Source organism: Ursus americanus, chromosome 36, assembly GCF_024610735.1.
Source record: "Ursus americanus isolate L20-20 chromosome 36, mUrsAme1.1.p, whole genome shotgun sequence".
Lineage (NCBI taxonomy): Eukaryota > Metazoa > Chordata > Mammalia > Carnivora > Ursidae > Ursus > Ursus americanus.
The window spans coordinates 27,499,498-27,514,588 of record NC_142162.1 but is presented as its reverse complement, the minus strand read 5'-3'; the positions used below and the strand labels follow the sequence as shown (position 1 = coordinate 27,514,588).

The 15,091-nt window shown below is 38.7% G+C and overlaps 1 protein-coding gene across 3 annotated transcripts in view; it reads right to left on the bottom strand.

The window, feature by feature from the left end:
• The window catches only part of GOLM2 (golgi membrane protein 2), a 107,875-nt gene that overhangs the window by 31,464 nt on the left and 61,320 nt on the right, over positions 1 to 15,091 (bottom strand). For 2 of the 3 annotated variants that reach the window (XM_045772294.2, XM_045772302.2), the window contains exons 7-8: positions 13,704 to 13,802; positions 12,463 to 12,633 (exon numbers count right to left, since the gene is read on the bottom strand). In XM_045772294.2, coding sequence (XP_045628250.1) covers positions 12,463 to 12,633; positions 13,704 to 13,802 — 270 coding nt within the window. The remainder of the gene's footprint in view (positions 1 to 12,462; positions 12,634 to 13,703; positions 13,803 to 15,091) is intronic. The other variant, XM_087859201.1, reaches the window with a different exon arrangement.

Sequence of the window (15,091 nt, the reverse complement as noted above, 5' to 3'; positions counted from 1 at the left end):
AATGAAAAACAGTCACATTTTTAAATAATGAGAAAAAAACAGTTAAATATTTGGATATCAATTTAACTTGGGAAGTCAGATGTTTATTCAAAGAAAAGCTTAAGATTACAATGAAGCATGAATAAATGGAGCCTTAGATGTAAAGACTAAAGATAGTAAATAATATAATACTACCCAACTTAATCTGTAGATTTAAGTCAATATAGACTATGGTTTCTTTTTTCTTTCTTTCTTTCTTTCTTTCTTTCTTTCTTTCTTTCTTTCTTTCTTTCTTTCTTTCCTTCCTTCCTTCCTTCCTTCCTTCCTTCCTTCCTTCCTTCCTTCCTTCCTTCCTTCCTTCCTTCTTTTCAGAGAGGGAGAGGGGTGGGAGAGGCAGAGGGAGAGGGAGAGAGAAAATCCCAAGCAGACTCCATGCCCAGCACGGAGCCCCTACCTGGGGGTAGATTTCACAACCCAGAGATCATGACCTGAGCCAAAATCAAGGGTCGGATGTTTAACTGACCAAGCCACCTGTGCACCCCTACGGTAAGGTTACTGAGGACTATGTAAAGAACTTGATAAACTAATAGTGGTATTATTCTGGAAGAACAGAGAAAAATTAGATTTTTAAAAATTTCTAAGTTCAAATTAGTATAAAGCAGTTTTCAAACCCATATGTGATATTCTGATTTATGATAAAAAATATATATTTGGTCTTCATCCCTTTTCTGGCAGAGAGCTCCTAAAACATTTGGAATTTCCAAAGTGAGGAGAGCCAAACTCCACACTGTCTCCTCATACTTCCAATACATCTCTTCTGTCTGGCTACTCCAGAGTTCTATCCTTTCATAATAAGCCAGTAATCTAGAAAATAAAATATTTCTCTGAGTTCTGCGAGCCACTTTGGCAAATTAATCAAGTTCAAGGAAGGGGTCATTGGAACCTCAGATCTACCATCAGTTGGTCAGAAGCACAGACAACAATCTGGACTGAGAGAGCAAATTTATGCCCAGATAAAGAACAGATGATTAAAAGAAATGAAGGTTCTCATAAGAGTCAAGATGGATAGGAGTTAAGATGGCGGAGGAGTAGGAGACACCGTTTTCAGCGGGTCCCCTGAGTCGAGCTGGATGGGTACCAGACCAGCCTAAACAACCACGGAATCAGCCTGAGACACAAGAAGATACATCTGGATCTCTACAAATGAACATCTCCAGCACTGAGTATTGAGGTACGAAGCGGGGAGCCATGAAACCGCGCACAGATATCGGAAGATAAACGGAAGGGGTAGGGAGCCGCCGCGTTCGGGTGCCAGGAAGCGGTACCCACTTGCACGGGGGAGCGGGCGGGCTCACGGTCAGCACCCGCAAAACAGCAGACTGAGACCGTGAGCGGGTGCGCGCACCACCAGGCATCTCGCGGAACACCGGAATCCCGGTGTGCTCACTGGATCCAGACTGAGACCGGGAGCTTCCGGAGCGCGCGCGGGGCAGCTGGCGGCGTTAGAAACACAAAGGACAGAGACGCGCCGGCCCTGGAAGTGAGGGCTGGGACGCCGGGTGTGGGGCGCACATCCCGGGACGCTGCAGGGTTGAGCAGCACCAACAGTAACAGAGTTAAAGTGGCCAGAACATTAGTAGAGAACGGGCCGCAATCCCTCTGTTCTGTGACAGAGGCTGAAATTTGGCCGCTGCTGCTCTGACTCTCAGAAGAGGCACAGCAAACCGCCAGGGAAAGCCGCCAGAGAACAAAAGCCTGGAAATACCGGCTCAGAGAGTGCCCATCCCCATCCCCCCTCGCAGGGGACACGGAGACTCTACCCAAACAGGGTTGCCTCAGTATCGGTGCAGCAGGCCCCTCCCCCAGAAGGCAGGCTGAAAAATCAAGAAGCCCACAACCCGGGCGCCTGGGTGGCGCAGTCATTGAGCGCGTGTCTTCGGCTTAGGGTGTGATCCCGGCATTCCAGAAAGGAGTCCCTCATCGGGCTCCTCCGCTGGGAGCCTGCTTCTTCCTCCCCGACTCCCCTGCTTCTGTTCCCTCTCTCGCTGGTTGGCTGCCACATAAATAAATAAATAAAATCTTTAAAGAAGAAGCCCACATCCCTAATATCCCTATAAAACAAGGGGCACTGCCTAGGACCCAGTCAATAATTTGGGCTCTGGAAACCCCGCAACCTCTCCTCATCAGAATGACAAGAAGGAGAAGCTCCCCCCCAGCAAAGAAAAGACAGTGAGTCTGTGGCCTCTGCCACAGAACTAATGGATATGGATGTAACCAAATTATCAGAAATGGAATTCAGAGTAACGATGGTCAAAATGATGAGTAGAATTGAAAAAACTATTAACGAAAAGGTTACTGAGAATATAGAATCCCTAAGGACAGAAATGAGAGCGAATCTGACAGAAATTAAAAATTCTATGAGCCAAATGCAGGCAAAACTAGAGGCTCTGACGGCCAGGGTCGCAGAAGCAGAGGAACGGGTTAGTGAATTGGAGGATGGGTTAATAGAGGAAAAAATGAAAATAGAAGATGGTCTTAAAAAAATCCACGCCCACGAATGCAGGTTACGGGAGATTACTGACTCAATGAAACGATCCAATGTTAGAATCATCGGCATCCCCGAGGGGGTGGAGAAAAACAGAGGTCTAGAAGAGATATTTGAACATATTGTAGCTGAAAACTTCCCTAATCTAGCAAGGGAAACAAACATTCGTGTCCAAGAGACAGAGAGGACTTCCCAAGCTCAACCACGACAAACCTACGCCACGTCACGTCATAGTGCAACTCGCAAATATTAGATCCAAGGATACAGTATTGAAAGCGGCCAGGGCAAAGAAATTTCTCACGTACCAAGGCAAAGGCATCAGAATTACGTCAGACCTGTCTACACAGACCTGGAATGAGAGAAAGGGTTGGGGGAGCATATTTAAAGCTCTTTCAGAGAAAAACATGCAGCCAAGGATCCTTTATCCAGCAAGGCTGTCATTCAGAATTGATGGAGAAATAAAGACATTTCAGAATCGACAGTCACTAACCAATTTTGTAACCACGAAACCAGCCCTACAGGAGATATTACGGGGGGTTCTATAAAAGTAAAAAGGCCCCAAGAGTGATACAGAACAGAAAGTCACAGCCAATACAAACAAAGACTTTACTGACAACATGGCATTATTAAAATCATATCTCTCAGTAATCAGTCTTAATGTAAATGGTTTGAACCATCCCATAAACGCCACAGGGTTGCAGATTGGATAAAAAGAAATGACCCATCCATTTGCTGTCTACAAGAGACTCATTTCGAACCCAAAGATGCATTCAGACTGAGAGTAAGGGGATGGAGTACCACCTTTCACGCAAATGGACCTCAAAAGAGCTGGGGTAGCAATTCTCATATCAGATAAATTGGATTTTAAACTACAGACTATAGTTAGAGACGCAGAAGGGCACTATATTATTCTTAAGGGAAGTATTCAACAAGTGGATATGACAATTATAAATATATATGCCCCCAACAGGGGAGCAGCAAGATACACAAGCCAACTCTTAACCAGAATAAAGAGACATATAAATAAAAATACATTAATAGTAGGGGACCTCAACACTCCACTATCAGAAATAGACAGAACACCCTGGCAAAGACTAAGCAAAGAATCAAAGGCTTTGAATGTCATACTCGATGAGTTGGACCTCATAGATATATATAGAACACTACACCCCAGAACCAAAGAATACTCATTCTATTCTAATGCCCATGGAACATTCTCAAGAATAGACCATGTTCTGGGACACAAAACAGGTCTCAACCGATACCAAAAGATTGAAATTATCCCCTGTATATTCTCAGACCACAACGCTCTGAAATTGGAACTCAACCACAAGGAAAAATTTGGAAGAAACTCAAACACTTGGAGACTAAGAACCATCCTGCTCAGGAATGACTCGATAAACCAGGAAATCAAAAATCAAATTAAACAATTTATGGAGACCAATGAGAATGAAAATACAACAGTCCAAAACCTATGGGATACTGCAAAGGCAGTCCTAAGGGGGAAATACATAGCCATCCAAGCCTCACTCAAAAGAATAGAAAAATCTAAAATGCAGTTTTTATATTCTCACCTCAAGAAGCTGGAACAGCAACAGAGGGACAGGCCTAATCCACGCACGAGGAAGCAGTTGACCAAAATTAAAGCTGAAATCAATCAAGCAGAAACCAGAAGTACAGTAGAGCAGATCAACAGGACTAGAAGCTGGTTCTTGGAGAGAATCAATAAAATTGACAGACCACTGGCAAGACTTATCCAAAAGAAAAGAGAAAGGACCCAGATTATTAAAATTATGAATGAAAAAGGAGAGGTCACGACGAGCACCACTGAAATTGGAAGGATTATTAGAAATTTTTATCAACAGCTATATGCCAATAAACTAAGCAATCTGGAAGAGATGGAATCCTTCCTGGAAACCTATAAACTACCAAGATTGAAACCGGAAGAAATTGATTCCTTAAACAGGCCAATTAATTATGAAGAAATTGAGTCAGTGATAAACAACCTTCCAAATAACAAAACTCCAGGCCCGGACGGTTTTCCTGGGGAATTCTACCAAACATTCAAAGAAGAAGTAATACCTATTCTCCTAAAGCTATTTCAAAAAATAGAAACAGAAGGAAAGCTACCAAAGTCATTCTATGAGGCCAATATTACCTTGATCCCCAAACCAGGCAAAGACCCCCTTAAAAAGGAGAATTACAGACCGATTTCCCTAATGAATATGGACGCCAAAATCCTCAACAAGATACTTGCTAATAGAATCCAACAGTACATTAAAAGGATTATCCATCACGATCAAGTGGGATTCATACCTGGGATGCAAGCGTGGTTCAATATTCGCAAATCAATCAGCGTGATACATCATATCAACAAGAAAAGACTCAGGAACCATATGATCCTCTCAATCGATGCCGAAAAAGCATTTGACAAAATACAGCATCCTTTCCTGATTAAAACCCTTCAGAGTGTAGGAATAGAAGGTACATTTCTCAATCTCATAAAAGCCATCTATGAAAAGCCTACTGCAAATATTATTCTCAATGGGGAAAAGCTGGAAGCCTTTCCCTTAAGATCAGGAACTCGACAAGGATGCCCACTCTCGCCACTATTATTCAACATAGTACTAGAAGTCCTTGCAACAGCAATCAGACGACAAAAAGGGATCAAAGGTATTCAAATCGGCAAAGAAGAAGTCAAAATGTCTCTCTTTGCAGATGACATGATACTCTATATGGAAACCCCAAAAGAAGCCACTCCCAAACTATTAGAAGTTATAGAGCAATTCAGTAACGTGGCGGGATACAAAATCAATGCTCAGAAATCAGTTGCATTTCTGTACACGAATAACGAGACTGAAGAAAGAGAAATTAGGGAATCCATCCCATTTACAATAGCACCAAAAACCATACGTTACCTTGGAATTAACTTAACCAGAGACGTAAAGGACCTATATTCTAGAAACTATAAATCACTCTTGAAAGACATTGAGGAAGACATAAAAAGATGGAAAGATATTCCATGCTCATGGATTGGAAGAATTAACATAGTTAAAATGTCCATGCTACCCAGAGCAATCTACACTTTCAATGCTATCCCGATCAAAATACCGAGGACATTTTTCAAAGAACTGGAACAAACAGTCCTTAAATTTGTATGGAAACAGAAAAGGCCCCGAATCTCCAAGGAACTGTTGAAAAGGAAAAACAAAGCTGGGGGCATCACAATGCCGGATTTCGAGCTGTACTACAAAGCTGTGATCACAAAGACAGCATGGTACTGGCACAAAAACAGACACATAGACCAATGGAACAGAACAGAGAGCCCAGAAATGGACCCTCGGCTCTTTGGGCAACTAATATTTGATAAAGCAGGAAAAAACATCCGGTGGGAAAAAGACAGTCTCTTCAATAAATGGTGCTGTGAAAACTGGACAGCTACATGCAAGAGAATGAAACTTGACCACTATCTCACACCATACACAAAAATAAACTCCAAATGGATGAAAGACCTCGATGTGAGACAGGAATCCATCAAAATTCTAGAGGAGAACATAGGCAACAACCTCTACGACATCGGCCAAAGCAAACTTTTTCATGACACATCCCCAAAGGCAAGAGAAACAAAAGATAAAATGAATTTATGGGACTTCATCAAGATTAAAAGTTTCTGCACAGCCAAGGAAACAGTCAGAAAAACTAAGAGGCAGCCCACGGAATGGGAGAAGATATTTGCAAATGACACTACAGATAAAGGACTGGTATCCAAGATCTACAAAGAACTTCTCAAACTCAATACACGAGAAACAAATAAACAAATCAAAAAATGGGCAGAAGATATGAACAGGCACTTTTCCAATGAAGACATACAAATGGCTAACAGACACTTGAAAAAATGTTCAAAATCATTAGCCATCAAGGAAATTCAAATCAAAACCACACTGAGATACCACCTTACACCAGTTAGAATGGCAAAAATAGACAAGGCAAGAAACAACAATTGTTGGAGAGGATGTGGAGAAAGGGGATCCCTCCTACATTGTTGGTGGGAATGCAAGTTGGTACAGCCACTCCGGAAAACAGTGTGGAGGTCCCTTAAAAAGTTAAAAATTGAGCTACCCTATGATCCAGCCATTGCACTACTGGGTGTTTACCCCAAAGATACAGACGTAGTGAAGAGAAGGGCCATATGCACCCCAATGTTCATAGCAGCAATGTCCACAATAGCTAAATCGTGGAAGGAGCCGAGATGCCCTGCAACAGATGACTGGATTAAGAAGTTGTGGTCCATATATACAATGGAATATTACTCAGCTATCAGAATGAACGAGTTCTCAACATTTGCTACAACATGGATGGCACTGGAGGAGATAATGTTAAGTGAAATAAGTCAAGCAGAGAAAGACAACTATCATATGATTTCTCTCATCTATGGAACATAAGAAGTAGGATGATCGGTACGGGAAGAAAGGGATAAAGAAAGGGGGGGTAATCAGAAGGGGGAATGAAACATGAGAGACTATGGACTATGAGAAACAAACTGAGGACTTCAGAGGGGAGGGGGGTGAGGGAATGGGATAGGCCGGTGATGGGTAGTAAGGAGGGCACGTATTGTATGGTGCACTGGGTGTTATACACAACTAATGAATCATCGAGCCTTACATCGGAAACCGGGGATGTACTGTATGGTGACTAACATAATATAATAAAAAATCATTTAAAAAAAAAGAAAAAAAAGAAGAGTCAAGATGGATATACCTGAATATATACAAATAAAAACCTAATGGATCAAATTCAGCTAAGTTGCAGGATATAAAATCAACAAACAAAAATCAGCCATAACTGGAGAAATGTGGAGAAAGGGGAACCTTTGTGCACTGTTGGTAGAAATGTAAATTGGTACAGCCACCATGGAAAACAATATGAAAGTTCCTCAAAAAATTAAAACTAGAACTATCATACGATCCAGCAATTTCACTTTGGGTATTTATCTAACGAAAACAAAAACACTAATTTAAAAAGATATATGCACCCCCATGTTCACTACAGCATTATTTACAATACTCGAGATGGAGGGGTGCCTGGGTGGCTCAAATTTTTAAGATGAAACCAAATATTACATATTTTTAGATTTGCATAAAAACTAAAACCTCAAAAGCCAAGAAAAAAAGTCATATTTCTGTGCATTAGCAACAAACGATTGGAAAAAGGAAATTGAGAATTAAATTTACAATAACATCAAAAAGAATAAAAATACTTAAAAATAAATTTAACCAAGGAAGCACAAGACTTGTACACTGAAAACTATAAAAACATTGCTGAAAGAAATTAAAGACACTCTGAATAAATGGAAAGACACCCATTTTGATGTACTGGAAACTTACTATTGTTCAGATGACAATATTCCTCAATGTAATCCACAGATTTAACAACTGCCTTGGGGCACCTGGCTGGCTCAGTCAGTAGAGCATGTGACTCTTGATCTAGGGTCATGAGTTCAAGTCCCACATTGGGTAGAGAACTTAATTTAAAAAAAAATGCCAACTGCCTTTTTAGTAGTAGAGGAGCAGTTCCTGAGAGTCATATGGAATTGTGACAGATCCCAAATCATCAAAATAATTTTATAAAGAACAAAGTTGGAGGACTCATACTTCCTGATTTCAAAACCTACCACGAAGTTATAAAAGTGTGGTAGTGGCATCTGGGGAACAGAACCGAGAGTCCAGAATAAACTCATACAATTAATTTTCAACAAGGATGCTACAACTGTTCAATGGAGAAAGAAGAGTCTCTTCAGCAAATAGTAAGGGACAACTAATACCTGCATATAGAAGAATGAAGCTGGATTCTTACCTCATATCATATATAAAACTTAGATAAAAATAATATAAGAAATAGATCAAAACTTGCATATAAGGGGCAAAATTATAAAGCTTTGGAAGAAAACATGGGGAAATCTTCATAAGCTTTGATTAGGCAAAGGTTTCTTAGATATGACACCAAAAGCATGAACAACAAAACAAGGGATAAATTGGACTTCATCAAAATTAAAAACTTCGTGCATCAAAAGACACTATTAAAGAGTGAAAAGACCATCCATTGAATGGGCAAAAATAATTGTAAATCATATATTTGATGAGGGTCTAATACCCAGAATAGATAAAAGAATGCTCAAAACTCAACAACAAAGACAAACAAACCGAATTTAAAAATGGGCAAAGGACTTGAATAGACATTTCTCCAAAGAGAATTATACAAATGACCAATGAGTACATGAAAAGATGCTCAATGTCCTTAGTCATTAGGATATGCAAATGAAAGTCACAGTGGAGCCTCAGACTTTTGATCTCAGTGTTGTTAAGTTTGAGCCCCATGCTGGATGTAGAGATTACTTAAAAATAAAATCTTTTTTTTTTAAGATTTTATTTATTCATTTGACAGACAGAGAGACAGTGAGGAAGGGAACACAAGCAGAGGGAGTGGGAGAGGGAGAAGCAGGCTTCCTGCTGAGCAGGGAGCCCCATGCAGGGCTTGATCCCACGACCCTGGGATCATGACTTGAGCCGAAGGCAGACACTTAACAACTGAGCCACCCAGGTGCCCCAAAAATAAAATCTTTGAATGAATGAATGAATGAATGAATGAATGAATAAACGAAAATCACAACAAGATACCACTCCACACCCACTAGGATGGCAACAGTGAAAAATTAAACAAAAAACGCCAGAAAGTACTTAGTGTTGACAAGGATGTGGAGAAATAACTGTCATACACTGCTGGGAGGACTGTAAAATGGTACAACCACTGTGTCGTTTGGCAGTTCCTTTATAAAGCTAAAATTGGATTACCATATAGCCCAGCAATTCCATATCTAGGTATATACTTGAAAGAATCGAAAACAAGTGTTCAACAAAAACTTGCAAATGAATGTTCCATACAGCACTATTCATAACAGCCAAAAAGTGGAAACAATTCAAATTCAGATAAATGGATAAACAAAATGTATTCATACAACTGAATATAACTTAGCCATAAAAAATAAAGTACTCATACATGCTGTAACAGGCTGAACCTCAAAAGCATCATGCTAAGTAAAAGTAGCCAGACACAGAAGGTCACATATTGTGATTCCATCAAGTCAAAAAGCAGATTACTCTTTGCCAGGAACTGTGGGTAGGAGAGAACTGGGAGTGACTGCTTAATGGATACAGGGTTTTCTTTTGGGGTGATGAAAATGTTCTGGAACTAGACAGTTGTGATGATTGCCCAACATCATGAATGTACTAAATTCCACAAATTGTACACTTAGGCGAATTTCATGTGCATTTTTGCCACAGTTTAAAAATTATTTTTAATTTTAAAAATTCTTAAGTCTCATATTAGGAAAGGCAATGAAGAGTAAAACTGTGGTAAAGGTAATTTATAAAAGGTTACTATCTGAATTATTTATAAAGATTTGACACAAAGATATAGGATCAATATCCAAAGTTATCAGGCTAAGTGGTCAAAACTGATGCACAGATTATATACCAAGAAATAATTACAGTAAAATTCCTCACATAAAAATGGAGAGGCTACCAGAAAGTAAAGGCTTATTAAAACATCTTTAAGGAATCATTACATTCTAAATGCCTTATAAAAGAGTTAAAGAGCAAATTGTGGCCAGGCCATAGGGAAATAAGTTTAAAATCTCCAGTGACATTGTGAAACTTTTCTAGAGAACAATCTGACAATATGCAACTGGAACTATAAAGCTTGTCAGGTACTTTGATCTAGAAATTTCAGTTTGGGGACTACTTTTAAAGGAACACACTCAAAGTAGGAGAAGCAGGAAATAATTTGAAAATAAGATATTCATAACCATGACAACATAAGAAAATATGAAATAATTTAAATAATCAATAAAAGAGTTGAGCTAAATGAACTTTTATTATTGCTTAAGCACAATGGAATATATGCATGTGTCAATATATGTGTGTATATGTATATATCTATTTAATATAACAACTGTATAACTATTTGATAGGTTAAAATGTACGTAAAGATAATGCTAATGTAAATCGCAAAACAGTGCTCCCATTGATTTCAACTCTATATATACAGTGAAAAGAATTTGGAGTAAGAGTTTAAAACTCAACAGGCTCTTTTAAATAAGTTGTAGAGAATAATAATTTCCTGGCAATTATTTTCCAATCACATTCTTTACCCAAAGATCAGTAAAAAAAAAAAAAAAAAAAAAAAAAAAAAAAAAAAAAAAATACAGATATGGCAACAATAAAAAGTTTTTCAGGATAAACTACAATTTTAGAAGAAAGTCTTAAATGAATTAAGATACTGAATTAAGATATTTTGTTTTGCCCTTACTACCTCTTTCTGTTGAGATAAAAGTTTTCAGGCCATTCCTCAACAAGACTTAGAGAAACATTTTTTCACTATATTTTTTTTAAAGATTTATTTATTTCAGAGGGAGAAGGTGAGAAGCAGACACCCGCTGGGCTGCCTCAATCCCATGACCCTGAAACCATGACCCGAGCGGAAATCAATACTCAGACACTTAACTGAGCCACCCAGGTGCCCCTCATTGTATTTAAACATTAGGGGCACCTGGCTGGCTCAGTCAGAAAAGCATGCAACTCTTGATTTTGGGGTTCTGAGTTTGAGCCCTACACTGGGTGTAGAGATCACTTACAAAAAAATTAGCCACATTTGTTTAATAAAAATGCTTTTCAGGGCGCCTGGGTGGCTCAGTCAGTTAAGCATCAGCCTTTGGCTCAGGTCATGATCCCAGGGTCTTGGGATGGAGTCCTGCATTGGGCTCCCTGCTCAGCAGGGATTCTGCTTCTTCCTCTGCCCCTCCCCCTGCACATTCTCTCTACCCGCCCCCGCCATGTGTGGAAAAATAATATAAATGAATAAATTTTTAAAAAAATGTTTTTCAGATGATACTTCATTCAGTCAACATACATGAATACACTTTAAAATATCAAGGAAGGAAAGTTATTTAAATGTATGCAAAGTATACATTCATATAGATGAAGAAATATGAACTGTCAAAAGACCAATAAAAATACGCTGAATAGATTTTAAAACGTCACATTGTGCAGTCCTCACTGTACAAGGAACCTGTGCACCAAGAACTGCCTAAACACTGCTCTGAACAGCTGTTGCCATAGAAGCCATCATAAAAAGCAAACAAAGGCAAACTGCAGCTTTTAGACATTCTGTCTGTTCAGAAGTTGAAGGGAAAAAGCCTTGTAAAGCAGAAGTAGTGAAAAGTATCGTTTAAGGGAACTGACCTAAGAAATATGTCCTGTCCAAATTCTACTACCAGAATCTTTTCTTATACTTCCTAAGAACCTGCCAATTAAAGAGTTATGCAGATTAACAGTTATTGTCCACTTATCAAAATTGATACCTCTGAAACAATTAAGCAGTGATACTTTATTTGTTCAATTTCTTTCCCTTCTCCCCTAACACCTAAATGAAGCAAATTGCACCTGGAGGAAATAGAAAAGGAAGTAGCATTGAGCCTTCTACTATGGCAGTCTCTTCAAGTCTGTATATCAGCCAGAATCCATTTTTCAAAACTATTTATCTTCTCTTCCTAAGCAAAGTTTTCATTCATTAGCCTAACAAAACATACCTTTTCTCACTTCTCCAAAAAATTTATAGTTGTAAGAACTAACAGCATTTTTTAAAAAATCAACTCACCTGAAGTTTATTATTTAATAATGGAAAACATGAGCTTTTTAAAGTCTTCTTTAAAGTATCTCTATCCATTTAAAACTTGCTTTCCTTTTAATTTTACCACCATCATACTTTCTACATCATATAACTTCATATTCATTAGAGATTACGATAATGAAGACCTTAATTGAGCCTTGTAAACATATTATATTTAAATCTTTTCAGCATAACTATTCACAACTGATTCTTACTTTGCTTCAACTTATGGAAATCACCGACTCTATCCTTGGTGGCCTGCTTTAGTATATCTGCTTGAATTCTGGGCACATTCTCCAAGTTCGAGCCTGGAATTAAACGCTGAAGAGGATTGGAAGGGTTCTGTTTTGAAGTTCCAGGGTTTCCATTGTGATGTCCATGAGAATCTATAGCATAAACACATCAAACTAAAGTCGTATTTCGCAGAGAAATTCCTAAGACCTGCTTTAGAAAAGGTAAGACACACTGTTGTTTGATATTGAGTAGTCAGATAGCTTTTTTTTTTTTTGGCTTTATTCTAATTTCTTTAATCAAATCTTATAGCCAATGTGATTTTAGCTCTGTAAAGTTTACTAATCCTTTCTAGGTAAGTATCTCTAGTACTGATTATAAACCTATCCAACAAAGAGATATATAGTAGAAACCCAAAGATTTAAATGGCATTAAGACCTGTATCTTTCTCTCCCTTCAAACTCTGTATTGCTCTCAGAAATCTCTAGTGTCGAAGTCATTTTTTTTAAAGCTTTTATTCATTGGGGGGGGGGGGCGAGCAGTGTGCACAAGCAGGGGGAGGGGGAGAAGCAGGTTCCCTGCTGAGCAAGGAGCCCAATGTGGGACTTTATCCCAGGATCCTGGGATCATGACTTGAGCTGAAGGCAGATGCTTAACCAACTGAGCCAGCCAGGCACCCCACATTAACTCTTGATTCTTTCTTACTGGTAACTCCTGGATATAACTTTTCTTTCCCCCACTCCCCTTTCTTCCTCATCAAAGCCTTGATTTAGATCCTTACTATAATTAATTTCAATCATATCAATTCCCATTTTAGGGGAACATTTCTATAAAATCAAATACATATTCAGTAGAAAACAAACAGATATATTTATAAGTATGGAGTAGGGAGTTGAATACAGATGGATATAATAGAAGGACTCTGTGAGATAAATTTAAACACATTTTGAAAAGGGTAAATACATACAGACTGGCAGAGATGAAAGGGAATATAGTCCAGAGTGGCAGAACAAATAATTCTTTTGCTCTTAATAACACTTTAGACAAAGTGCATTTTTAAATGATTATTTCTCCCTCACCTTTGATCAATCATTGGGAAACATATAACATTAACTAGAAGAATGAATGCTACTTCACCATGCTACTAAATGTTTTATTCACTATATAACAACACTTGACCAGTAAATTAGTTTTCAAATGGAATTTTAAGAATAAGACTTCATACCTGGAACCATATTTGGGGAGAGAGGTTGTCCAGTTGGAATATGGGAGATTGCTTGATGACTTTCATACTGAGAAACAGAAATAGAGGGTTTCCTTAGAGCTAAAAGAAAAAAGAGATCCATATTATTCCTGTCAATATTATGATTTCTAAAAACCAACCATTATGAATCTATTTGTACTGCACTAATCCTATGATGCTTATTTTAATTTTGTAAATTTTATAGCTGATATATTAATTAATTAACTTATGGTTACTAAGTGATACATTGTACTATCCATCAGAGATTTTGGTGACCAATAAATCTGATCAGGATATAAAACAGATGGAACTCCAGGTTTTATACACCACTATATCCCCAACACTTAGCATAAATGGCACATAACAAAAGCTGAGCTAAGATTTGATGAATGAATAAAGGAATCTCTTCGGATACAGCAAGATCTTTTTCTATTGATAGTATAAATAAAAACTGACAGTTACAGTTAGGTGAAACAATGAGAATATGCTACCCAAGTTGCTCAGATTTTAAAACTAAAGATGACTGATGAAACAAGTTGCATTTTATTTTTGAAGAGGGAAAATTTATATTTTGTACAAAGAGCTTCATTAAGAAAGATGTACGCATTTCTAGTGGGGACTTTATTCTCCCTTAAGAAATGAAGGCAACACGGAAAGATCATTTTCCACTCACTACCACTAACTTTACTGTTTCCTTGGGCAGCTTAACAAGATGGAAAGGCAGAGAACAAAGAAGGAAACTGGAAAAAAGGGAAACAAGAAGAAAAAAATAGAGAGCCCATCTGTAAAACTTTGGTGGCAGAGACAATGTGTTCCTATTTCATCGGACTCTTCCTGGGCACAGAAGAAGATCAGCCTTCCTTACAGTTAGGGGCCATAAGACTAGGTTCTGACTCTGAGGACTTAAGTGAAACTGAATGTGCCACTTCCAGGTATGGCGATAAAATCTGTGCAAATCACCTACAATCTCTCTTCTGTCTCTGCCGCAACTTAGGATCCTACATGTGAAGACAAATGATATCAAGTAACGAGAAAGACACTGCTTGGAGGAGAGCTACAAGAGAATCATCAACTGCATCAGACTGTAAAATGAACAATAAATAAATCTTTCCTGTTTTAAGCCACTGCAGTTGGGGGTGTCTGTTAATACAACACAACCAGATCAATTCTTTCTTTCTCTCTTTTTGAGGGAGGGGGAGGGACAGGGGGAGAGGGAGAGAAACACTCTTAAGCAGGCTCCATGCTCAGCAAGGAGCTGGACGAGGGGCTTGATCTCATGACCCTGAGATCATGACCTGAGCCAAAATCAAGAATCAGACGCTTAACAGACTGAGCCACCCAGGTGCCCCAAAGCCTAATAAATTCTAACT